Raw genomic sequence first — 26,900 nt, forward strand, 5'->3', positions numbered from 1 at the left:
TTTTCCAACCTGACCTTGTGCTTAGTTTTTCATGACCTCGATATCGATGGGACATAGTCATGATCTTCCGACCTTCCCAGAATTTCAGTTTTCTGTGTACTTCATTTTTTTGAAGGAATGATGTTTAGCAGCAAATAAGCGTTACGAAGAGTTCTAAATATTTCTTAACGCCTCATGCCAGGGTTATTCAAAAAGGTAGGACAGATTTCAAACATTTATTGCTTGCAAACAACAAAAGTTAGGAACGCAATTCCAACATTCCTGGGAAGAGAAAGGTTCAAATTTGTATGCATTCAATGTGAGCACCATGTGTTACACGACAAATATGAAAACGGTGGCTCAATTTCTCCCAGACAAGAAGCAGCTGGTCTCTCGTTATAGAATTCGCGGTTTCAACAATGCGACGTCGCAGTTTTCAAGATTGTCGGACATAGGGGCGATAAAAAAAACGATCTTTTTACGTAACCCCACAGATAGTCACAAGGTGTGAGGTCGGGAGACCTGAAAGGCCATTCAAAATATTACGTACTCACTCCCCTCCACAACTCCTAGAAGTTTTGTGACGGGAGTTTCCGAACGCGATGTTTGATTTATTACCGCGAAGTAATGATGTGTGTTTAATATCCGTTCCATATTTAATTGGTATTTGGAGTGATATTTCGTGACAGTGATGGAAACTAAGAGCTGATCAGCTGGAGACGAGTTTGTATCTGGCGAGAAAGGCAGTGAAGTGATAGCTGTCGCAATTCCAAAGAACAGCGAAGCTATGTCGGGCGTGGCCAGCGGCGCTGAAGTGTGTGACTGAAAACCGAAAGGTCGCGGAATCGAATCCCAGTCGGACCTCGGATTTTTTAGTCCGCCTTTTAACCTAGTATGCACCTCTCTTTTATGTCGAGATGCAGCAGAAGATTCCAATTTATACTGTACGTCTCGTTTCCCCAGTTACGGACATGCAAGTCGCCGAAGGGGCGTCGGTAGGGGGATAAGGAGGTGTTGGTGCAGTTTTAATTTATTCAAGATGACGGCTCTCCCTGGGGGTCCCCTTACCTCCTCTCGCTGGGGGTAGATGTGGGAACCTCACATTGTTGTCACCACCCCCACTCCTCCCCATCCCCCACGTTCCCTCCCCTCACCTCCCCCATTTTCCCTCCCCTGCCTCCACTTTTCTTGCACTTCCCCACTTCTGGATTGGCGGGAAACAGTACTGGAGAGGAAGGACGTAAGGTACTGTCTTGGGAATTGTGTCCATTAATTTGTATGTGTATTATCCTGTTGGAAGAATTTTCCAAATTTTGCTGCTGCAGATGCAGTACGATGCGCCAGAGCCATATGCCGAACACGATGGCCTTCCTTTTCTGTAGTGCTACGTGGCCATTCGGAGTCCAGTCTTTTTCCGACCTTACATTCTCGTAACCACCACCGCCAGCAGTAATGTACAGTGGATACAGTCCTGGCAAGTCTCTTTGCATTGTCGCAGATGGAACACCCAGCATCTCGTACCCGTATTACACGACCTCGTTCAAACTCAGTGAGGTGTTGATAATGGCGTCTTTGACGCCTTAAAGGCATTCCTGAGTATCATCAATCCACCATATCCAATCTCAAAAGTAATTAACGCTCAGGGCCGGTACAGGCTGTATTCGAAGCAAACATAAATTGTATCCTCATATTGACACCACTAGCGCCACTCTTATGCAACTGGCGCGAAACTTTCAGATATAAAAACACGCTTACCAACTTACGTGTATGTCGCACAACTCCTTCATGGTGTTGTGATAATTTTTTTCTTTCAGAATAGCTAGTGATTCACAGGGAAGGCTTCTGTGTATAGTGTGGTGCTACTACGTCAGACAAGTCGTCCGACTGTAGATACGTAGTGCTGCACGTACGAAGTTATGAATAAACCGATTCTGTATTACCAGGTGTGTAAATGGCAAAGTCGTCTTCTTTACACGAAGAAAAGAAACTATGTTTCATTCTTTGATATACCCTTTTTGCAGTGGACGACTCGAATCTTTATTACGAATGTTTGGCCTATTTTACTGTCACAAAAGCAAAACTAAACGTACTAAATTTCAGACATGTGATTGTGATATTGAGAGGTTCTCTTTTCTTTTCTCTGCTCATAGGAATACATGTTTTGGAGGAAACTTAAGTGTCTGAAGTGATACGGACAGTTGTAAGCAAAACATTTTGGGTGCCTTATTCTCAGTAGTTACGGATGCAACAGCCGCACGAACTTCGAATTAATTACGTCAGCACTTTTATGGATTTAGTTAAGCAATTTTAGCCCTGTAACTCACCAACTCCAGTTGATAGCTCTTGCAGTATTACCATTACTGTGTGTGTTCTTTATCCTGCTTCATGTCAGTATAAATCATTTGATAGAATGTGATTAATGATTCTGTTAGTACTGTATTACGGGTCTAATTTAAATCAGTAGGATTAAAGGTGATTTGTTAACAGGAAAAGTATTGAAAAACAAGTGATAGCGAATTTCTCCGTCGATAAATTGTCAGTTTTTACAAAACTACACGGATTTAATTGTAAAATGTTCCTTAGATACAAACAGTTTAAAAATATTGTAATTTTTTTGTGGCTTACAACTCACAACAGGGCACACTGCGCAAAACAGGATTTGCAAAATACATTATATTACATTAGTTTTATTCGTGGATTTCACGGACCACCTCGAAGTTTTTGTGGACGTTGGTCTTGGTCGTAGTGTTAAATTTATGCTTTTCACTCTTTTTTGGAAAAACAAAGAAATATTGGTAACGGCAAAAGACATTATCCTCCTAGGAGTTGTCTGGTGCATTTTCTCTGATGTTTCGGCAGCCATTTTCGAATTAGTTTTTGCAATCTGTTGCTGGAGTCAGCCCAGACAAATACTGCTCATCAAGTTAGTTAGTTTGGGCCGTGTTCCATGAATCATCTTCACGATAAATCGTAATGCTGTGGAACAAGTCATTTTACATTCAAATAAATTCATTTGTCAGTATCGCTACATGCTGACCATTAAAAACTTCTTTAATATACGGACATAAGGTAGTAATTCTACCCACCACGTTTACGCATTACAATAATAGAAATTCTACGGTATTAACGCTACACCCAGTCTCGAGGGTTTGATTCCGCTTACAAACAAAATGATTTTTATAGCGTAAGCAGGCCGAGGTGGCCGAGCGGTTCTAGGCGCTTTAGTCCGGAATCGCGCGACTGCTACGGTCGCAGGTTCGAATCCTGCCTCGGGCATGGATGTGTGTGATGTCCTTAGGTTAGTTAGGTTTAATTAGTTCTAAGTTCTAGGGGACTTATGACCACAGCAGTTGAGTCCCATAGTGCTCAGAGCCATTTTAGGTAGTTCTAAGTTTCAGGGGACTGATGACCTCGGCAGTTAAGTCCCATAGTGGTCAGAGACATATGAACCATTTTTTTTTTATAGCGTAATTTTACGTGACCATTCGATAGAGCAGTCCCCAATTAGTCTAGTTCGATATTTGTTTATCAATATGTATTAACAGGGACGTTGCTCGAGCAGCAACGCAACGGCGGAGACACCGCGAGGCGGGCGGTATGCGAATCGCTGCTGGATTGCTGGGTATTGTTCGTGTTTTACTGGAGCTTTAATACATATCGATAAAACTACTCTACAGTAAAATGCGATTGCTGCATCGGATGGGCACATCAAAATACCGCTTTGAAAATAGTTTTATTTGCAACGGGAAAGAAATCGACGCTTTCCGTCTGGACTGTGTGGAGGATGATTGATGACAGTGAACCCAAGGCGTCGGATTGTTGCAGATGTCGCAGCGTTCGTGTGTGGTATGGCATTGTCATGCTGAAGGAGAGGGTGCTCCATGTGTGAATGAACCATTCGAATTCGAAACTCGATTAGAGCACGCTGTTACTAAGGATCGAAATAGTTACGTTACATACTGCCGTGTTACACGCTTCAGTTAGGAGCCCTTTAGCGGCAGATATGTAGACATGAAGAATAAAGATGTAGAATGTTAATAAAGTTCGGTTTTATGTAAAAAGCTGTAAAAGTTTTCACAAAAATTCAGAAACCTTACTTTTCAGTACGCACTAGTTTTATATTACTAGTGACCTGTCTCAACTACTGCCGGACGACTTCTCTAACGAAGCAGTACTAAATTGCATACACAAAACTTCCTCGTGAATTAGTCATTCTGTTAGTGAAACTGGATAAAAATCCATGCAGTATTCCTGAGATTACCCTTAATTTGTTTACTAAACCACTTTGAGCTACTCTTTAATAACACCCTTGAACTAAGACTGTGCAACATTTAACAGTTGATACTATTAAAATTGTATATTAGAAACCGTAAAAAAACTGATTATTTACTGTCAGTTTTATTTTTTACAAGCCATGAATGTATATCTTGAACTGAGCTGTTTGATACATTTTCTATATTGCACTCATTTATGAATCACTTGTCATGTTCGAAGATATATCATTTATATACAAGGAAGCAGTAATGGTCCCAGCACTGACCCCTGAGGCACTCCCCACCTGCAGTGCACCTGTTAGATGCCAGCTCGTAGCCATTCTCATGACTGTATAGATTCTGATCAAGCCTTTCTGTGCTTTGGGGTTGCGGCAGCTGCTCACTGTACTACTTTTCCCGCCAGATATCACCTCTTCTCCGTCCGCCCCCGGTAGCTGAGTGGTGAGCGTGACAGAATTTCAAACCTAAGGGCCCGGGTTTGACTCCCGGCTGGGTTGGAGATTTTCTCCGCTCAGGGGCTGGGTGTTGTGTTGTCCTAATCATCATCATTTCATCCCCATTGACGCGTAAGTCGCTGAAGTGGCATCAAATCGAAAGACTTGCACCTGACGAACGGTCTACCCGACACGAGGCCCTAGTCACATGACATTTACATTTTTTTACCTCCCCTCCAGCGGACCAGCTTGTAGATCCCCTCATTGCGATGAGATGTCACTGCAAGCACTAATTAAATATGGAGCAAATAACAACACATTTATTACACACTCATCATCAGTAGAATTATAAATTATATACACAAAACTTCCCCATAAACCAGTCTACCTATTAGTAAAAAACATTTAAAAAACCCTACAATAGTTCAGGAGATTAGCTTTCATGTACAGGCAGAAAAGCATGATGGAGGACTTCATTTTAGTAGTGTGTGTAGATCTGTCAAGGTAAATCTAGTTTGTTCAGTTGACAGACCTTTTTGAATTCAAGCTGTTTGTAACATAGCACGTTTTTATGTTCCAAGTGTTTATAAAGCCTATTCTTCTAGGTCTCCTCCAAAATGTTTAAAATTTGACTCCACTTTAGTTGACAGAACACCATAATTTTTATTGTTTGACTACAAAGATGATAAAATCTCTTCCACTGCATAAAATATCATTCTTTGTTACTTTTCAATTTGAATGTTTTTATTTTTCGTCATTAGAAGCATGTGCTGCTTCAAAGATTGCTTTCCTTTTCATAGTGTCAACGTTTGTTTCTTCCTAGTTCATAAGCTCTCTAAATCTCATATTCAGGTGGTTTGTCATAGAATCATTTGCGTAGTTCATGTAGCCTAATGTTCATAGCAACCTTCTAACTGCCTATTACTCATGACACTAGTGAACAAGAGTGTTTCATTGTCTTCTTTTTTGGTAAAGTACATGACAACTTTTAGAAAACATGTCATTGGTATAAATAGAACTCAAACTAGTCTTTTCTGTGGCATTAGACGATTTCTTAGCAAAGTTATTTCTCATCTTGTTATTCAAGAAATTTTCAGAGCAGTGGAGATTAGTATGTGCAACACTAACCACTACTATTTCATCATTGAAAATAGTTCAAAGTAAATTAAGGTCCTGCATGAGAGAGACTCTGCTGTTTCAGCCTATGTCCAGTAAATCACAATATAAATACTGCTTTAGGAGACATATTGTGGTTTTCCTTCAAACTAGGAAAAATTGGATGGTTCATAATCACTAGGTCATCAGAAGAATCATTGAATAAGAGTGAAAGCTAATTTTATCTATATAGCTAAAATACAATAATTATTGTAAGAACTTCATTTTCTTGTTTAATAAATAACTAAAAACTTTATCAATATATAGATAAGGAGTATTTTACATTGCTCTTTAGCACCTGCCCTTCGGACAGTGGGAATAAGAAGGTATTCACCCGCATTCATCTTGTAGATGCACCTTCAAGTTAACTGCTTCTTCACAAAATGCATATTCACTTATGAATTCCATCATAAATAATCAGTCACAAGAGACAGTGGTAACATGTTGTGAGTTATGCCTGCATGAATGTGTGTGTGTTGTCTATTTTAGATTAGGCCTTTTGGCCGAAAGCTCATGTTTAGCAGTCTTTTTGTTGCGCCTGTCTGCAACTCAATGTCTGCATTATATGGTGACTAGCAATATAGCCTATGCATAATATTATCAATCACAATTTAAGAAGAGTTGTGACATCGACAACTATAAAACTAGAAGAAAAATAGATCCCTTATCACTCATTCACAATGTAACCCCCCCTCCCCCCAAAAGAAAAAAAAATCTGACAGCTAACAAAACCAATTTTAAATATAACCTCAAATCATTTCTCCTGGATAACTTTTGAAGAAAATGTAGTAGCATGTATAACTAGAAAAGGAAAAAAGAGACTAAATTTAAGTGCATCATTAGTTCCATGAATATTAAAGGCTAACATGTTCAGTCTTACTAGATTTTGACTACTCTGTTATTTGGTAAACTGTAAATGGTCAGCATTCATACATTGCCCTTTAAACTTGCATGTTCCACATTATTTAGTTTACAATCATGCAAACAACCCATGTAACATTTAAATAGTGAACTAATTAACAAAGTAACATGTAAATTGTTTGGTACAAATCACCATCATCAAGGCTCTTTTAATTCCTGAATCTTATTGTTTACTCAACAAGGAGAAGATCACTATCACCGTGATAATGTATGTTGCAACATTTTTAATTCGTGAATGTTTGTAAATAGTTGTGCATAGTTAATAAAATTTGTATACAACAACAGAAAATGGCTATTATCATTGTATGGTTTCTGCTTTGAAGGTGAAATCACTTTATTTTTTAGAAAATATGTTTATTTTAATGTTGTGTAATTGACATCGATGTTAACTTTTTTTTATTTGCTTGTTTCTTTTTCAGAACATAATTGGTGTTTGCTCTTCATCCTCTTCTTCGCAGAGAGTGTGAGTGCGGTCTATAGAGAAGGCTACTTCAATGGTTCATCATTTGTCAGCCTTTCCACTCCTGTCAACTTAAAGAATCACACTGGATTGAGCTTTAGGACATGTGTTGGTGGGGAACTATTTTTCCAACAAGGAAAACCTGGGTATTCTCTGTTGTTATCTGTACGATCTGAAGGGTTACTTTTTGTAGCTGTCGTTAATGGTCGTGCTATTAAGACATTGTTGAACGCAAGATTTTTGGATAATGAGTGGCACAATATTAACCTCATGTATCGTCTTGGAAATCTGACACTTTCAGCAGGCAGTCACCAGAAGGTTTGTAATTGTTGAGATCTTTTATATTAGAGATTTTTCCCATTCACACATCAATGAGTTTTTCTTAAATAATTACAAAATATACTGCTTCTCAATTGAAAAAATATACCGAAGAAAAGAAAATCACTACACCAAAAAATAATTAATATAGAGTAATGAAATTTTGGGAATGCATTTATCTAGGTAACATATTTAAGTGATCAACATTACAAGATCGCAGGTTAATGTAAATCTGATATAAGGCATGCAAATTTGAAATGCTGGTACAGTAATAACGGGTGTAACCACCAAAATATTGAGTGCAAGCATGCAAATTACATGCATTATGTTGTACAGGTGCCAGATGTCAGTTTGTGGGATGCAGTTCCATGCCTATTGTACTTGGTCAGTCAGTAAAGATACAATTAATGCTGTTTGTGGCTGATGCTGGTGTTTTCACCCAATGAAGTCCCATATTTGCTCATTTGGAGATAGATCTGTTGATCGAGCAAGCGAAGGCAACATTGTGCCACTCTGTAGAGCATGTTAATTTACAAAAGTGGTAGATGGACCAACTGTTATCCTGTTGAACCCCCCCCCCCCCACCCCCCCTGGAATGCTGTTCATGAATGGCAGAACAATAGGTTGAGTCAACAGCCTAAAGGACAAATTTACGGTCAGGGTGTGTGGAATAACCACAAGAGTGCTCTAGCTAGTGTCATACAAAATCGCATCCCAGACCATAACTCAAAGTGTAAGTCCAGTGTGTCTAGCACCCAGACAGGTTGGATGCAGGCCATCAACTGCCCTTCCTCCAACCAACACACGGCTGTTATTGGCACTGAGATGGAACGAGCTTTCATCAGAAAACATAACCGACCTCCACTCTGTCCTCCAGTAAGCTCTCACTTGACACCACTGAAGTCACAAATTTCAACGGTTTGGGATCAGTAGAATACACAGTACTGGGAATCTGGCTCACAGCTGTCCTTGAAGTAACTGATTTGTAACAGTTCATTGTGTCACTGTGGTCCCAACTGCTGCTGCAGATGCAGTACGATGCACCAGAGTCATACATTAGACACTGTGGTCTTCCGTCTTCGTAGTGCCACATGGCTATCCAGAGCCCGGTCTTCATTGCGACCATACATACTCGTGACCACTGCTGCCAGCAATCGTGTACAGTAGCTACATTCCTGCCAAGTCTTTTTGCAGTATTGCAGAAGGAACATCCAGCTCCTCTTAGTCCTATTACATGACCTTGTTCAAATTCACGGTGGTTTTGATGGTGGCGTCTTTGTCACGTAGGCATTCTCGATTATCATGAACTCACTGCATCCAATCTCAGAGGTAACTAATGCTCACAGCCATTACGGTGTGTACTTAAAGCGAGCCAGAATTGCATCATCGTACCAGTGCTAGCAGGGCCATTCTTATGCAACTGGTGTGAAATTTGAATAGACATTGTTGTTCAGATATAGAAACGTGCCTACCAACTTTCATTTGTGTTGCAGAACTCCTTTTTGGTGTTGCAGTTTTTTTCTGTTGGTGTATATTTAGTGTATCAGTACTAATTTATATTTAAAGTGACAAGCACAAAAGAAAGTGTTGAATGATAATAGTTTATGTGATGAAATGGTGGCCTTTATTTCAGCGTTTAATCGTACTATAAGAGCAGTTCTGGGACACTGTCTTTTTCTGTATCACACTTTTACCAAGTGAGGTGGCACATTGCTAAGACCCTGGATTCTGAACTAGAACAGCAGTTCAGATCCCCATTCAAATTTAAATTTTCGATGATTTCACTAAATCACTTGGGACAAATGTGGCGGTGATTTCTTTGAAAGGGCGTGGCTGATTTCCTTCCCCAGACTGAGCTTGTGCATTACCTCTGATTGTCTCATTGTTAATGGTATCTTCCTTCTTTCATTCATATTACACTTTCTCTTTAGATTATCTGTCATCACAAAACTATCATTTATTATGTTAATGATATTGTTTTGTCCTCCTGTTGTCATCTTCATCTAATCTAAATCACTACTTTGCAGCCGGCTGTTGTGGCCGAGCGGTTCTAGGCGCTTCAGTATGGAACCGCGCGACCGCTACGGTCGCAGGTTCGAATCCTGCCTCGGGCATGGATGTGTGTGATGTCCTTAGGTTAGTTAGGTTTAATTAGTTCTAAGTTCTAGGCAACTGATGACCTTAGGAGTTAAGTCGCGTAGTGCTCAGAGCCATTTGAACCATTTTGACAATTAAGGATTTATTTATAGTTTCTGATTTACGTCGCACGAATACTGGAATGACAGATACACTGAAGAGCCAAAGAAACTGCTGCACCTGCCTGATATCGTGTAGGGCCCCCGCGAGCACGCAGTAATGCCGCAGCACGAGCCGGCTGCTGTGGCCGAGCGGTTCTAGGTGCTTCAGTCCAGGAACCGCGCTGCTGCTATGGTCGCAGATTCGAATCCTGCTTCGGGCATGGGTGTGTGTGATGTCCTTAGGTCAGTTAGGTTTAAGTAGTTTTAAGTCTAGGGGACTGATGACCTCAGATGTTAAGTCCCATAGTGCTCAGAGCCATTTGAACTACTTTGCAATTCACACTGCTTGGCAGAAGCTTCTTTGAATCACTTTCAGACTGTTTCTTTACTGTTCCACTCTCTAGCAGCACATGAAAAAAATGAACACTTAAATTTTTCTGTATGAGCTTTGATTTCTCTCTCTTTATTACAATGATCATTTCTACCTATATAGGTTGGTGACATTAAAATATTTTCCTATTTAGAGAACTAAGTTAGTGATTGAAATTCATGAAAACACTTTGCTGCAGCAAAAAACACCTTTGTTTTAATAATAGCCACCCCTACTCGCTTATCATATCTTTGACACCCTGTCCCCTATTTTGCTATAACACAAAACTAGCAGCCCTTCTTTGGACTTTTTCATTGTCATATCTGGTGAGGATCCTACACCACACAGCTGTATTCTCAGAGAGGATGAACAGATGTAGTGTAGGCAGTCTGTTTAGTAGAGCTGTTGCATCTTCTAAGTGCAGTCTTTGGTTTGCCTTCCCCACAACATTGTCTATGTTACTGTTCCAATTTAAGTTGTTTGTAATTGTAACTCCCAGGCATTTAGGTGAACTAACAGCCTTTTAATTTGTGTGATGTATCACATAACTGAAAAATTTAATGGATTTTTTCGTAGTCATGTGGATGACCTCACAATTTCCATTATTCAGAGAGAGTTGCCACCTTTTCTCCATACAGATATGTCTGAGTCATCTTGAAGCTGGTTTTGGTCTTCTGATGACTTTACTAGCCAATAAACAATGTAACAGGGCTGCACAGATTGTCACTGAATTGTTTATTTAGATTAAGAGTGGCAGAGGGCCTGTAACACTTCATTGTGGAACACCAGACACCACTTCTGCTTTACTCGACAGTTTTCTGTTAGTTACTACATACTCTGGCCTTCCTGACAGTAAATCATGAATCCAGTTGCACTGCTAAAACAATACTCCATAGGCACACAATTTGAGCGTAGGCACAAAAATTGAGTGGAAGTCTGTTGTGAGGAATGGTGTCAAAAGCCTTCTAGAAACAGGGAATCTATTTGAGATCCTCTGTGAATAGTACTCATTACTTCATGCAAAGAAGAGCTAGTTGTATTTTTTCACAGGAAATGTATTTTCTGAATCCGTGCTGACTGTGTGTCAGTAGGCCATTATCTTTGAGGTAATTCATAATATTCATACCCAGTATATATTCCAAAGTCCTAATGCAAATCGGTGTTCTTGATATGGGTCTGTAATTAGATTGATTACTCCTGTTTCCTTTCTCGAGTACTGATGTGACCTGTGCAACTTTCCGTTTGGCTTTATTAGATGTTTTAAGATGCTTCACTACACTGAGGATACCTACTTTAAAGTTACTCATGTTGGCAGTTGTTCTTGATTTGAATTATGAAATATTTACTTCGTATTCTTTGGTGAAGGAATTTTGGAAAACTGTGATTAGTAACTGCTTTACTGATGTTGTCATTGTTAATATCACTGTTGGTGTCATTCAGAGAAGGCATTAATTGTGTCATGCCACTAGCATATTTTACATACAATCAGAATCTCTTTGGATATTCTGCCAGGTTTTGAGACAGAATTACATTGTGCAAGTTGTTAAAAGCATCACACATTGAAGTCCATGCTAAGTTTTGAGCTTCAGTAAAGCATTCCCAGTCTTGAAGATTTTGTATTCTTTTGAATTCGGCATGTTTTTTGCTTCTGCAACAGTGTTCAGACCTGTTTTGTGTACCATGATGGATCAGTATCATCATTTACTAGTTTATTCGGCATAAATCTCTCAGTTGCCTCAGATACTATTTCTTTGAATTCAAGCCACATCTGGTCCACACTTACATTGTTAGTTGGAAAGAGTGGAGACTGTCTCTTAGGAAGGCATTAAGTGGACTTTTATCTGCTTTTTTGAATAGATATATTTTGTGTTTATTTTTTGTGGATTTGGGTGTTGAACTGGTCAGTCTCGCTGCAACAATCTTCTGGTCACTAATCCCTGTATTCATCATGATACTCTGTACTTGCTCAGGATTATTTGTTGCTAAGAGGTCAAGTATGTTTTCACAACCATTTAGACTTTAGTGGGCTTTTGAACTAACTGATCAAAATAATTTTTGCAGAAAGCATTTAGTACAATTTATGACTATGTTTTATATTTACACCCACTTTGAACATGTATTTACACCAGCATAGTGAGGGTAGATTGAAGTCACCACCTACTATAATTGTATGAGTGAGGTACCTATTTGAGATGGTACTCATGTTTTCTTTGAACTGTTCAGCAGCTGAATTATCTGAGTTGGGATGTTAGTAAAAGGAACAAATATTAAGTTATTCTGAACTGTCTCTTTCAATTTTAGTAAAAGTAAACTACTTCTAACAGCAACAAACAGGCTTTCTGAATCCTGTTAGGTCCTTTGTGAAAATTTCAATGAAGTTATGTTTGTCTTTAGCCAGCTTTTGGTACAGTTTGATCTCCAGTGCTTTCTATTAGTACTTGGAGCTCTGGTTCTTTCCCAACGCATCTACGACAATTGGCAACTATGTCTACCTGTTCATGTGTTTGTCTTGCATCCTTTGAGACTGAAGTTCTCCCTGCACTTTCTTGAGAACTGTGAGTCCACTCCACACAGTTCCTCCTACATATGTAGCCACTTCGTGCTTGTAGTGAAGTGACCTGTTAAGCATAACCCGAAACCCCACCATCCTATGTCTCAAGTCAAGAAATCTGCAGCCTACATGGTTGCAGAACCATGTATTCCTCTGATTCAGACCCCCACTCGATTTTTGTACCAGATGTCCACAGTTGGTCCAGTTGACAGTGCTACAAATGGTGAGCTCAGACTTCATCTCACAAGCAAGCCTGGCCATCTTTACCACTTCAGATAGGTGCTCGAAACCAGAGAAAATCTTTTCTGATCCAAAGCATCACGCATTGTTTGTACTGAAATGAGCTACCACTTGCAGTTGGCTGCATGCTGTGATCTTGGCATCCAGAAGCACTCGTTCCACATTTGGAATGAGTCCTTCCAGTGTGCATACTGGATTTACTCCCCTCCTTGGAAGTTGTATCTCTAAGGAGCCCCAATATGTGCCTAACATTGCAGCTCTCAACTACTAGTAATTCTACCCTCTGCAAATGCCCAGATCTTGTGGACCAAGAGGCTTCCTCCGGAACAGGGCGAGCGACTGCATTCATTAGACGAATTGGGGAGGCCCTTTGATCATAATATGATGATGGTTTTTTGTTGCTAGGTGGGGTTGCTTCAGAGATATGAAGGTCAACTTTGTTTCTTCAAATGGGATGCTATAGTTTGGTACTTATTTTCTGATAGCGGCTATCGAGACAAATCCGATGATGTGTAACAGTAAGGTCTTTGAAGGTCAGCGATGGTCACAAAGTTGGCATGAACGTCCATTTACAGAACTGGCGAACGAGCTGGCCACGACGCATCTCCCTCGTGTTCAGTCCAACAGTTTGGGAATTGTCTCTGCAACTCATTTCTAGCCATCAGCTAAAAATGTGCTGGCCACCCATCATGTTGATACCACATTCTGTTCCTTGTTTCTAAAGGTATTTTTTCCAGCAACAGACCTAATGTTTCTTGCAGGAATGTAGTGTACTTCCTACTGTTAAGATTTCCTTTAATGTAATAGGGGCCTATAATTCTGTCCTCCAGAGTTCCACATCATACATTTACCGACCACGGTTTTTTGTGTGCAAATTGCCGCAGCTAACATGGATTTTCAGTTGCCCAATAATGCAAATTATCATTTCCGTGGTTCGTGAATGTAGCCTCGTCAGTAAATAAAATCAAATTAATAAACGTGTCATCCCTCTGAATCTGAAGTTGAGTCCATCGGCAGAATTCAATGCAACATATACGATCCGTACCATTTAATTCTTGGTGGAGACTGATATGGTAAGGATGATATTTATGGTGATGCAGAACATGAACAACACTACTCTGGCTCATGCCAGATTCCCTTGCTATTTAATGCGAACTAACACAAGGATCTCGAACCATAGTGGCAAGAGTACCAATTTCCGTTTCCTCGTTAGTGACTTTCCTTTACCGGATACGTTTCCGATGTGTTAAAGATCCAGTTGTTGTCAATTTATCATACACATACTTAAATGTATGACATGTAGTGTGAGTACGTTGAGAATATCTTTCAGCGTATAAGTCTCTAACTCTCACTGAATTTTGTTGGCATTCTCTGTAAATGAGAAGCATGTCGACTTGTTCTTCGAAGGAATACATCATTCACATTCACTTGATTCAACGATACTAGTCTTACCATTCCTGTTAGTGTTGTATTGTGAAGCTGTCGAATGGTGTTTACATGTCAATGGCACATTATATGGATATGCTGTATTTAGTGAATATTTACTATTTGCTTGATATAAGAAAAAGAATTGTCAGAGCATGTGCTTCGATAAGTGCCGAAGTGATAAGGAATACCATTCAGTCCATGATAAGATTACAGCACTGCATTGATACCAATAGTCATCACTTCGAACACCTTCTGTAAATGGACATTTATGCCACCTTTTTGACCTTCATTGACCTTCAAAGACCTTACTGTTACACATCATTGGATTCGTGGTGATAGTCGCTATCAGAAAATAAGTACCAAACTATAGCATCCCATTTTAAAAAAACAAGTTGACCTTCATATCACTGACAAGACCCTACCTAGCAACAAAAACCAATGTTATCTTATGGTCCCCGTTGTCCCATGCAACATTTGTCCCACAAACTTTTCAGCTACTACCATACTTTAGGAGTTATTCTAGGTGGCAATAGTTAGTGAGTCACCCTGTATATTGTATAACACATATCGGTTTTCAAATCTGCTACCTGAGAGAAGGTAAACAGTTTTTTCTGACCACTTCAACACCACTCACACCATCCCATCCTGTGTCATCTCCCCCACCCCCACACTTCTCTCCACCCCCACCGCCCTCACTCCACACACATACATAGAATTGGTGAAGGGAGTATTTCAGTTTAATCCATTGTGACAGACAAAACAGTATGGAAATATCAAAGTGATTCTACTTGCCAATTGAGAAGATAATTGACTTTCAGTTGCAGAAATGAAGAATGATAAAAAGGAAAAGTGCCCCTGTTATAAAATGGGAACACAGTGATGCATAAATTAAATGTTGTTAACTCACTGAACCATTAATTTAGCAGAAACTTATAGAAACAAGATTTTGTTTAGAAATAATCTAAGATCCATGCCTGATGAATGGAATGTTGTAAAAATTTGGTGTGAACAGCAGAGAAACAGAAGTGATCCAGAGAAGAAACTCCAAATAAGAGAAATGGAGCAAAAGGAACCGTATACAGAGTCTGTGGAAAGTGGTCCTACTGGTTAAGACACTGGAGTCATATGACAGACTGTGTGGTATTAAAATACATCCAAATTTATGATCACCTTTACCTATGAAACCTGCAGCCACAGTGCTGTACCTAAACATACCGTAATATGAATAACATAATCTTCCTCTTTTAGAATTGATGTACCTACTGAACATTTGTTCTTTCATTGTTCATTTACAGACTGTAGCCAATTCTACATTCAATCCAGAAATTATACAATACAGTGAAATGTTTAGAAATAATATGGTACTGCTGGGACGTGAATTTGTGGGCTGCATCCTAGAAGGTCCCGGACTTGTGCTCACAACGTCGGTTGATAGTCAGCAGAATGTGAGATGGGAACCTTGCCCACTTCCTACTAAAAGCTGTGAGTATTGATGTTCTGCTTTTCAAATAAGTCGCAAGGAATTGTTGTATATGTAGACAGAGTGATCATTTTTTAATCTTTCAGTATGTTTTCCCTCTGCCTGTGATTTGGTGTCAAAATTTCATGATTGGAGACTTTTGTGTCTACATTTCAGATAATACCTAATAATAATAATAATAATAAAAATAAAGTATAGTATTTGTATCAGTTGCTACTTGCAACTTGACTGCTGAAGTAATGTAAATAGTATAATAGCAATGATATTTGATTGTGCGTGTTTTCACAGTGTCTAACATGAGGTGAAATAATATTGGAATTTTAGGGAAAGTAACTGCTCCTCCCTGTTGTTTGAAGATACACTAAGTATTAAGAACCTTGGGAGGCCATTTCCAGGAATAAAGTCGGTTAAACATGTAAATAAAAGTAAAGAAAGTGAAAAGAAGTTGAGAATGAATGTTTATAGTGAAATAGATGACAACTGTGATTGTGATATTACTAACAAATTATAATGTCTTCAAAGTTGCTCATTTTGTTAGGTGCACAAAAACATTGCACATACCGAGTATTGCCAGTCTGGGATGATAATTTTAGAAAATTAAGAAAAGTGAGCTAGTCAAATCACACAATATTATACTGATAGAGCACAGTTGTTTAGCAAAATGAGTTGTTCTTGAGCAACTTGACAGCATTTATAAATATTCAGCTGAAAGATGCAATAATCAGATGAGCAAAAATCGTTATATACATTATATAGTAGTGGATTGCTGTTAATTTATTCAGATTTTAGAACTAGTACTTTTTGGACATCACACATCAAAACTGCAAATTTTCTGGGGATTATAAATTTCATTGCTGAACTCGATGCTGTGTTTAACAATCTGCTTTTCAAGACTACTTTATTCTAAGTACTTTTAAAAATCTTTTATTTGATTTACTATCCTGTTTACTAGGTATTTTCCATGAACACGTAAGAAAGGCAATTAATGCTGTTGATTTTGTATGAGTCATCACAAATGAGGTAACTATATTTTTGCTCTACAGGGAACCTCTTCAGTGCAAATTTATTGAGGTCTGAAAAGTTTTTTTGAGTATGCAACTCAGTTCCTGCACATGTTGCTGCAGAGCTCTGGCGCACATGGCTTGGCATGCACTAGGATTCTCTGCTGGAGAAGGGTGGGGTGTGCAGCTGATCAGGTTTACAAGAACTTCTTTATTGCAGCTTGTTTACAATCATTGGCATGGGACTGCAAGTAACAATGGCGAGTGAGGTGAATATCATGTTGTTTTCCGGTGTGACAGCCCCTGGCTGCTGATTGCATGCCCCTACTACTGCTGCTGCATCACCATTTTGTCAGACTCCCCAGTAAGAGATGGTGTGGCTGGTGACAATTGCTGCGAGGATGTAAGGTTGCTTCATGCTCCAGTGGCCAAAATGATGAGCTCTTCTGTTATTGATACCCCGGTGAGCGCAGGAATATTTGGACCCACACATCGTGCTCCCAAAACAGCGGTGAAGTGCGGGGCTGCCATAGGATCTAGGTGCCTAGGCGACAGGCTGCAGCTTATGTCGTGGCAGTGCTAGAGGCAACGGCATCATTGGCACAGTGCTGAGCAGCACAGGCTAGACATCATGTAACTATCCAATTTTTTAAATGCTGATGGGCTGGTTCAGGAGAGGTTAAATGCTGCTGCTGCTGCTTCTACTCACTAATTTTGTGTCCTGCCGAATTATCTGGAATGAAGGCAACGACTGGCTGTTAAAACTGGCAAAGGGTTTGTTGGTATGCCTTCTTGGTGACTGGCCTGGTTTTGTCAGACTATGTGGGAATATTAGTGTAATAATGAACGGTGTATTGCAGCGGTGCACAGGATGTTGTTGCTATAATAATTCAACAAGACCGATGCAATGTTGTGAGGCAGATTAGCATGCTGAAACAGTGAACTCAGCTGTACTGGTCATACTTGTGCAGCAAGGGGCAAAGCGGATGTCTACGCTGACAGTGGCAGTGTTATTTTACGATATGTGACAATAGTGTTACATATGCTCAACAAACACGCCACTGCTGGCTGTAAGTGCTGGGCATTTTTGTAATAAAATTATTCTTAGTCTTGCAGCCCTACCAGGATGATGCAGTTGTGCCGGACAAGTTCTCTGTATTTAGTGCCACGGCACAGCTGGCAATCCCAGGTCAACACGAGCAGCACAGCTGACTCCGGCCAAGGGGCAACTGTTGCTCTCCATGCTCGTCAGCCATCTCTCCTCACACACCAGCCTTCTCTCCATGCACACCAGCCTTCTCTCCACCCACACCAGCCATTTTTCACCATTCCAGGGCAGACATCTCATCGTGGTGGGTATCCACCACTGTGACGCATCTGGGTGTCATTCAGGATCATAGCAGATATGCAATCATCAAGTGCACGTTGCTGGCACCAAAATGTGCAGCTGTCTTATGTAATAAGGCCACTGGTGCTAGATGGAGTATTTGCATCAGCATTGAGGGGCACACATGCAGGAAGTGTAGCAGAATATGGCCAACTGGCCACTGACCCGGAGTATCAGTCAGCACAATTGCTTCAATAAAAATTTGTTACATTTGCAGCTGCCTCAACTCCCACCTCTCCTCCACTACCCACTCATGCTATCTTGGCTCATAGTCACCCCTTCCTGCTCTGGGGGCACTATAGATTGGTGTCAGAATCAGTGACAGCATCTTCACTCAGCTTATTGTCTGGACCATGACTGTCGGTGCTGACATAGCATGACCATTCATGCAGTTGCTAAGGAAGGCTGTGAAATTCAGGTGTACAGAAGAGTGTCAGGGTGCGTTTGAAGAATTACAGAGAGTTTTGGCATCAAGCCTGGTTCTGACATTACCAGACTTTCAGATGGATTTTATCATTTTGTGTTGCACATGTTGATGTGTCGACAGAAGTGCCGACACAGTGTGATTTGAGGGGACCGCAATGCACGCTATAAACACACGAAGGATGGCATGAGGTCTGAAACAGGATACGTAATGAATGCTATAAAGAAAAGTACGTAGCTTTTGGAATACTTAACTTTAATCCATCCTTGTTGTATACATCGTTCTTGATGAGACATGCTTTATACGATAAGTATCAATTGCTATGTAAGGCTAATGGCGCCTTGCTAGGTCATAGCCATGGACTTAGCTGAAGGCTATTCTAACTATCTGCTCGGCAAAGGAGCGAGGCTTCGTCAGTGTAGTCGCTAGCAGAGTCGTCCGTACAACTGGGGCGAGTGCTAGTCCGTCTCTCGAGACCTGCCGTGTGGTGGCGCTCGGTCTGCGATCACTAACAGTGGCGACACGCGGGTCCGACATGTACTAATGGACCGCGGCCGATTTAAAACTACCACCTAGCAAGTGTGGTGTCTGGCGGTGACACCACACATGTGATCATGCTTTTTGTTGTGTAGAGGAATTCTGCATACTCAATTTGCTGGACAAACAATCAAACAACTTGTATTTGTGAGTTTTATTATAACCAGACAAATACAAATACTTAACTTTGATAGATGTGTTGCAAGCAAAGGGCGACATACAAAATAATCAGTCTTCTTCAAAACAGACAAACACAAGTCTGTGCTGTGTGGAGATAATTAATGAAGAGGCTACGATGAGTGGGCTAACAAAGTGGCTAATGTTGAAGCTGCTATTGAAGTCGGGCATGACAATTATGTCCTCTTCACCTAGGGGCTGCTGCTGTTGCGTTGTCATCCTGGAGGAAGGTCAGTTAGCATGCGATTGGCTGACCTCTTTTCACAGCCATCTCTTCTCTGTCGTTCCCAACTGGCATGCCGTCAGTGACTTTACGCCATAACATTCCTCCCCCCAAAGCGATGGACCGTCATATATGGAGCATGACAATGGGGGAAGAGGCTCTGATGGACCAGAAGCTGTGGCTGCAGGGGACGTCAGACTTCTGGTGATACCCCGCCATACAGCCTTTGCTCTAGTGGAAACGCCACCCGGAAAATGCCCAGAAGGGTACACGTCTACCTCCTGAGGCCCATAGCAAGCAGTAGAAGGCTCCATCTCCATGGGGTTGTCTCTCGGTGTCGTGATGACACCCTCTGGCAGCTGCTGTGGCCACACTGTCCTCGGGATCCGTGAATCTGGGGGAAGGGATACAGAAGGATCGCCGTGCACATGCCAGTGGCGAATTTGAGTGTAACGTCAGTGCTGGAATCCATCTGGGCCTGAAATGAGATACATGCATGCGCCAAGTCGACAAAGGATCTTGCCTCATGCCCACCGTCTGCTGCTGCTAAAAACCCTGAAAAACACAATATCATGTGGCGTGAAACATTACTTGTGGCCTTCATTTGGCTCTGGATGCTGAGGAGGATGGAGCAGGTGGAGCAGTGCCCGATGGCGGTGGCTGTGAAGCAGTTCTGCCGCCGAAGGTCCATCTCGTGGATGTGAATGGTAGGAGGTGAGAAACAGTTGCAATGCTTGATCCATGGTGTGTGCAGTGCGAAGTTTGGCCATCCGCTGCTTGAAGGTTCTGAAAAAACATTCTGCTTTGCCGTTTGACTGTTTATGGAATGGTGCACTCATTAGATGCTGTATGCCATTGCTCTCACAGAATCTTTCCAATTCATTTGACATGAACTGAGGGCCATTGTCTGACACTATGACTTCAGGCAAACGTTCAAAGCAAAAAATAGAGGACAACACCTGAACTGTGTGACTTGATGTTGTCAAGTTCATTGGCACTTCAAAAGGAGACTTGCCATAAGAGTCTACCACAATCAACCAACGAATGTTCCAAAAAGTTCCTGCAAAGTCTACATGCACAACACAACACCCAGTCCCTGAGTGGAGAAAATCTCCTGCCCCAGCTGGGAATCAAACCTGGGACCCATGGAATGGCATTCTGCCGCGCTGACCACTCAGCTAACGGGGGTGGATGCCCAGTACAGTGTCGATGTGCTAACTGTTTCGTACAAACAATCCCCCAGTGTCCTTGGTCACGTAACTGCAGCACTTCTTTTTGCTAAGCTTTGGGTATCGACACACGACTGTCCACTGTCATTTTGAACAAGAATCACACCATATAGCGAGGCCATGCCAACATGCAGAGTATCGGTGCATTTCAGAGTTCTTTATGCTATGCAGTGAGCAAGGCCAAGATGTGTGAACTTTTTTTAGCAAAATGTTCAAATCTGAATCAGCTTCCATAGCGTGTGTAATTTTCCTATAGTTCAGAGGAAATGATTGAAGCAATTCAGAATTGTGAGCACTGATGTGACAACAAGATGCAGCAGGAGCATCTGAGACTGTATCAGGGCCAATCAGAAGACATGAAAGTGCGTCCGCATTTCATGTTGAGCTTTTGGATGATACACACTCTCGTACTAAATATTGAGACAACAACAAAGCCCATCTTTGCAATTATTTGGGCAGTTCATTCAGGAACTGGCTTCATCATATGAAATAAGGACTGCAGTGGCTTGTGATCCATTACTAATTAGAATTTTCTGCCATACAAACAGTAGTGGAATTTGGTGACACCATACACAATAGCCACTGCCTCTTTCTGTATTTGTGAATAGTTACACTGAGCTTTGGACAACACTTTTGATGCGGAAGCAATAGGCCTGTCTTAATCACCAATTCTGTGTGAAAGCACTGCACCAATTCCATAAGAGGAAGCCTCAACTCCCAATACAACTGGTTTGTCAGGATCAAAGGGAATTAAGCATCGATCACTGAGCAATCCATCTTTAAGTTTTTGAAAAGCTTCTTGGCACTCATCTGTCCAAACAAAGGGGACGTTCTTGTGACACAAGCGATGCAATGGGGCTGTGATTTGTGCAGCATTCGGTATGAACTGAGTATAATAGTTCATTTTCCCTAAGACTGACTGCAATTCTGTGGCATTGCAAGAAACTGGCAGGTCACATATGGCTAACAAATGTGACTGAAGAGGATGTACACCTTGACTGTTTGTTACATGACCAAGATACTACAGCTCAGGTTTAAAAAAACTCACTCTTGTCCAATCTACACTTTAGTCCTGCTCAGATAACACACGAAACAAAGCTCGCAAATTTGCAATGTGTTCTTCAGGTGTACAACCTGCTACGACAATATCGTCCAAATAGTTTGAACATTTTGGTACTTCAGCAGTCAGCTGTTCCAAATACCATTGGAAAATAAATGGCAGGTGCGGAAGCACTGCCAAAAGGGAAATACAAATATTTAAACAAGCCCAAATGAGTGTTCACAACACACATGGCTTGAGATTCTTCATCTAATGGAATTTGAAGATATGCCTCACGCAAATCAATTTTTGAAAAGTAACGACCAGTGCCTAATCTGTCCATGAGATCCTGTGGGTGTGGCAATGAATAAGTATCAACCACAGTTTGTGTGTTGACTGTAGACTGAAAGTCTGCACAGAGTCTAATGCAACCTGAAAGTTTGGGGAGCAAATCTAGTGGACTTGCCCATTGACTCGCTTGTATGGGTGCAATAGCTCTGCTATCTTGCAGTTCTTTAAGTTCAGCAGCCACTTTGTCCCAAAATGCAATGGTAACAGTTCTGGTGTGGCAAAATTTCAGCTGAGCATTGTCTTTCATAGTAATATGTGCAACAAAATTGTTAGCCTTGCCTAAACCTTCAGAAAAGAGTTCAGGGAATTCTTTCAGCAAGCCAGCTACACTGTCTTTGGCATTGAATGCAGTCTCTGACAACACATTGTCCCGAATTTGAAAGCCAAATGAATCGAGGCCAAGTATGTTCTCACAATTGCATGATTCTAGCACAGTGAAAGTTGCAGTTCGCATATGAGAGTGATACGCGGCAGGCAAAGTACATTTTCTGAGAACGGGAATGTCTTGTCCATTATAAGCCGTCAGGTGCGTGCTAGTTCTGATTACATGAGCCTTGTTACTAGATTTTTGTGAGTGGGTAGAATTCTTCTGTTTGTTCCATTGCAAACATACACATTGTACGTGACCTTTCTTGTCTCAAGCGTAACACTGTGCTTGTCTGAATGGGCAGTCTTGTCATTTGTGCCGTGAATAGCACCGAGGGTATGACTTAATTCTGTTCACTGATGTAGCTTCCTGTTTAGAGAACTGTTTACACGGCTTGATGTGTGCATGCTGTTGCTGCCTACTAGGATGGTCGTGAGCAAGGGGAGACTCAACTCAATAAATTGGTGGCTGTTCAAATTGATTGGCCACTATGGCACGTGAATCATACTGATCTACGAGTTGCACTAAATGATGAAATGATGGATCTGACTGCTTCAGAATCTGTTCTTTAAGGTTGACATCAGCTACATTATACATGATTGCATCACTCGGCATAACATCTGAATATAAAGCACCACAAGCACATTTGAATTTGCATTTCCTTGTCATACTCTGCTAATCTGTTACCTATTTATGATAAGTTTGTTACAACTTTGTCTTGCAATAAAAGAATTGGTGCCTCGCTGCCACCACATTCACTTGTTGGTCATAATAGTTAGTTAGACAACCGACAACCTGATCATAGGAAAGTTCACTCAGAGTGGCGTTAGGGAGCAATTTCTGAATGAGGCAAAAGACTGCACTTCCTACCGTTGACAAAAAGTAACGTAGTTTCACAGTACCTGATAATTTGTGAACAATGATGCGGGCTTCATACTGTTGCAACCACTCGAGCCATTCGTTTTCTTTTTAATTAAAACTGAGGAAAAGGTGGTATGGCGTTCGAAGCTACAGTGGTTGCTTGTTGGTCGGTTGGGAACGCTGCATTGGTCGCTTGGTTTGCCAGTAACTGCTGTACCCTGTTTAGAGAGGTTGCAATCTCCTGCGTCTGAAACTGAAACACGTGTGTTAGCTGCGTTGCATCTATCGCTTGCTTCTGAAGTGGGAGAAATGGGTGGCTCATTTTGGAGTAGGTAAATGCAATAGACAGACAATGCAAGCAAAAAAAAAAAAAAAAAAAAAAATAATAAGCACACAAGCAAACAAAATTACTGCAACACCCACCTGAAAACACTGAATAGGAAAAAAACTATAAGAGACACTGTTAAAACATGTAAACGCACCCCTGCGAAGAAAAGACAAAGTAGGATTAAGGCACCAGCAAAACACAAAATCCCACGACAAAACAGAGCAGAGACAATCTGTGGAAGTTAGTGGCTCAGGATTCAAAACCTTAACAGGTTGTCGCTATGTTCTGCCTCCTATATCATCGGCACCATGTTATTCAGACATCTTCGTTTGCATGTTGTTGTGTCTAGGAATCCTGCATGCAGAGTTTGCTAGACAATCAATCAAATAACTCGTGTTAATAAGTTTTGTTATAACAAGACAAATACAAATACTAAATTTTGATAGATGTGTCACAAGCAAAGGACGACATACAAAATAATCACTCTTCTTTAGAATAGACAAACATAAGTCTGTGCTATGTAGAGATAGCTAATGAAGATGATACGATGTGTTGGCTAATGAAGTGGCTAACGTTGAAGCTGCTATTGAAGTGGGGTGCCACCAGTTGGGCGCGGCACTTATGTCCTCTTCACCTAGGGGCTGCTGCAGTCGCGTTGTTGACCTGGAGGGAGCTTGTTCAGTGTGCGATTGGCTGACCTCTTCTAACAACTGTCTCTTCTCTGTCGTTCCTGACTGGCATGCCGGCACTGCCTTTATGCCGTAACACTTTTGGGTGTATTTTAAGCCAGAATATTAACAGAGAAGAGCATCCTGTAGCCCACACATTAAAGACAGCTGGACGCAATGGAGAAGAACTTTGATGATATAGACTGAGGACACTGAGCCTCATTTATGGTGTCATGTATTTTAGATATTATCTTTACAGGAAAAACTTTCGAGTAGTGACTGACCACACTGGTCTGAAAGTGTTATTGGGACCGAAGGACCTGTCTAGCAGGCTGACAAGATGGGTTCTGTGACTTAGCGAATTTGACGACGAGAAAATTCTCAAACTAGGAAAAAAGCATGGGTGATGCAGGCACGTTAAGCAGGAAGGCAGTGGTGCTGAAAATTCTGGGTCATGGTCTTGTGGAGTGGCAGGCAGCACATAGTGCTGACAGTGACTAAATAGTACAGGATGCAGTCGCAGTTTAGCACATGTGACACACTGTTGTGCAAGGAAACAAAGCTAGGGCCTTGGCTAGTAGGACCAGGAAAGTTTAAAGGGAGATTTTAAAGGAAGCACAGAATCATGTCTTATATGATCGTGGAGAGGCAGATCAACAAATGAGAGAGTGGCCGAGAGATACTGGTGGAGATCAGATGTGGATCAATATGTGAGGATGTGCATACAGTGTGCACAGTGAGCTGACTTGAATTGTGAGTGAGTGCCATCACAGAGGCTACTGGAAGGATCAAAACCATTTGAAATGCTTGGAATTGGTGTATTAGGACTGTTCAATCATATGGCAGCTGTAAACTGAGTCATATTAACAGTAATAGAGCACTTTTCGTAGCACATGGATATGGTTGCCATGCCGAACCAGCAAGCAGTGACAGTTGCTCAAGCAATGGTTAACGACTAAATGTTGAAGTTTGGAGTACCAGTTATGATAATTGTGCACAGGGTACGAATTTCATATTGGACTTACTGAAGGTGCTGTGTCAGTTATTGCATCCACAGACCAATGGTAGAATGGAACAAGAACAGCTTGGAAAATCTTAAGTTACTATGTGAAAGCACATCATAGTCACTGGGATACATATCTGAGGTATATCGTGTCAGTGTATAATTCAGAAGTATACACAAGCACTGGATTATCTTTGTACAGGGTGGTGTATTGTCAGAAAATGCTACCACAGTTTGATTTGAATAAGGCAAAGAAAGGTAAAGGTGGAGAGTCAGTACTTGGCTTTGCAAAAACAGCATGGGAAGTACGGAAACAAGTACAGAATACAAAGGCATTAGAGAAGCAGGGGGAATCACTGAAACGTACAGCAAGTTTACTGTGGTATAACGTTGGACAGTGAGTGATGTTATTCAGTCATTACACACTGGAAGGAAAGACTAAGAAGTTCATCACAGGGTACCAAGGATCCAATCAGGTGGTGGAGACTACTTCACCAGTCAGTGTGAAGCTTCAAGTGCCACCAGTTATGACGATAGTACATGTAGGGTGTCTACAACCTTTTGGAGTAATCCAGAGTTGATTCCAGGAGTCTCAAGGATGGAGCTGGAGAAGAATGCGAGGGGAAGGGACTGGAGGAAGAGACAAGAAGGTGTGGTTGAACCTGGGCACAAAGTACTATATTTGTTAAGATGAAGCATGTGGGAGGCGTTTGTCAAGGAATTCTTTTTTTATATAATTTACTTATGTGTAGGATGTAGTGAATAAGTTATGTAAGTGTAAAGATTTTTTTTTTAATGGGCTTGCTAGTGGCAGCAGCATTCTGAAAAGGGAGGAAGGGAGAGATTTGTCCTTGTCCTCAGATTGTAATACATCAAAGGCAAGAATGAGTGTCGCAGCAGTATTGCATTTCGTTGGCTGGATTGGGGCAGAGGCATTGCAGAACCAGCACCTGAAAGGAGGCAATAGCATGTGATGGTTACTGGCCATTGGTGGATGTTGAAGATGGTTATTAACACATGGGAAATTTGGAACAAGGTGAGCAGGGCGGACAAGGTGAGCAGGGCAGAAGAAGCGTTCAGTGGACTTTGGCAAAATGCCAAGAGCATTGGGATACTCGAGGAAGTGTAAGAGGAATGTGATAAAGTGCATAGATGCTATAGGCAGCTGTGAGTACAAATGAGATAGGTAGTGGAAGCCACATACACAGTGGAAGAGAGCGTGGTTGGGTGCCAGGGGTAAAATTTTGAAAACATTTTTGGAGCAGCAGACAGGTGATACCAAAGAATTAAATGAAGTTGTAGAAGCAGAAAGAGAGTTTGTAGATGGAAGTAAGTGGGCACAGAAGAGTGGCAAGCTACACAGATAGGAAATTTTGAGAGTAAAGAGCTTAACAACACAAAGCTGTTACAGTAATTAGTAGGTAGATTAATTTATTTTTTTTTTTATTTATTTATTGA

General features: G+C 41.1%; 1 protein-coding gene across 1 annotated transcript in view; it reads left to right on the plus strand.

Moving 5' to 3' along the window:
• The window catches only part of LOC124721361 (protein crumbs), a 357,509-nt gene that overhangs the window by 81,202 nt on the left and 249,407 nt on the right, over positions 1-26,900 (plus strand). Inside the window, exons 2-3 of the mRNA XM_047246295.1 lie at positions 7,183-7,541; positions 15,663-15,849. Coding sequence (XP_047102251.1) covers positions 7,183-7,541; positions 15,663-15,849 — 546 coding nt within the window. The remainder of the gene's footprint in view (positions 1-7,182; positions 7,542-15,662; positions 15,850-26,900) is intronic.

Source organism: Schistocerca piceifrons, chromosome X, assembly GCF_021461385.2.
Source record: "Schistocerca piceifrons isolate TAMUIC-IGC-003096 chromosome X, iqSchPice1.1, whole genome shotgun sequence".
In the NCBI taxonomy this organism is placed as follows: Eukaryota; Metazoa; Arthropoda; class Insecta; order Orthoptera; family Acrididae; genus Schistocerca; species Schistocerca piceifrons.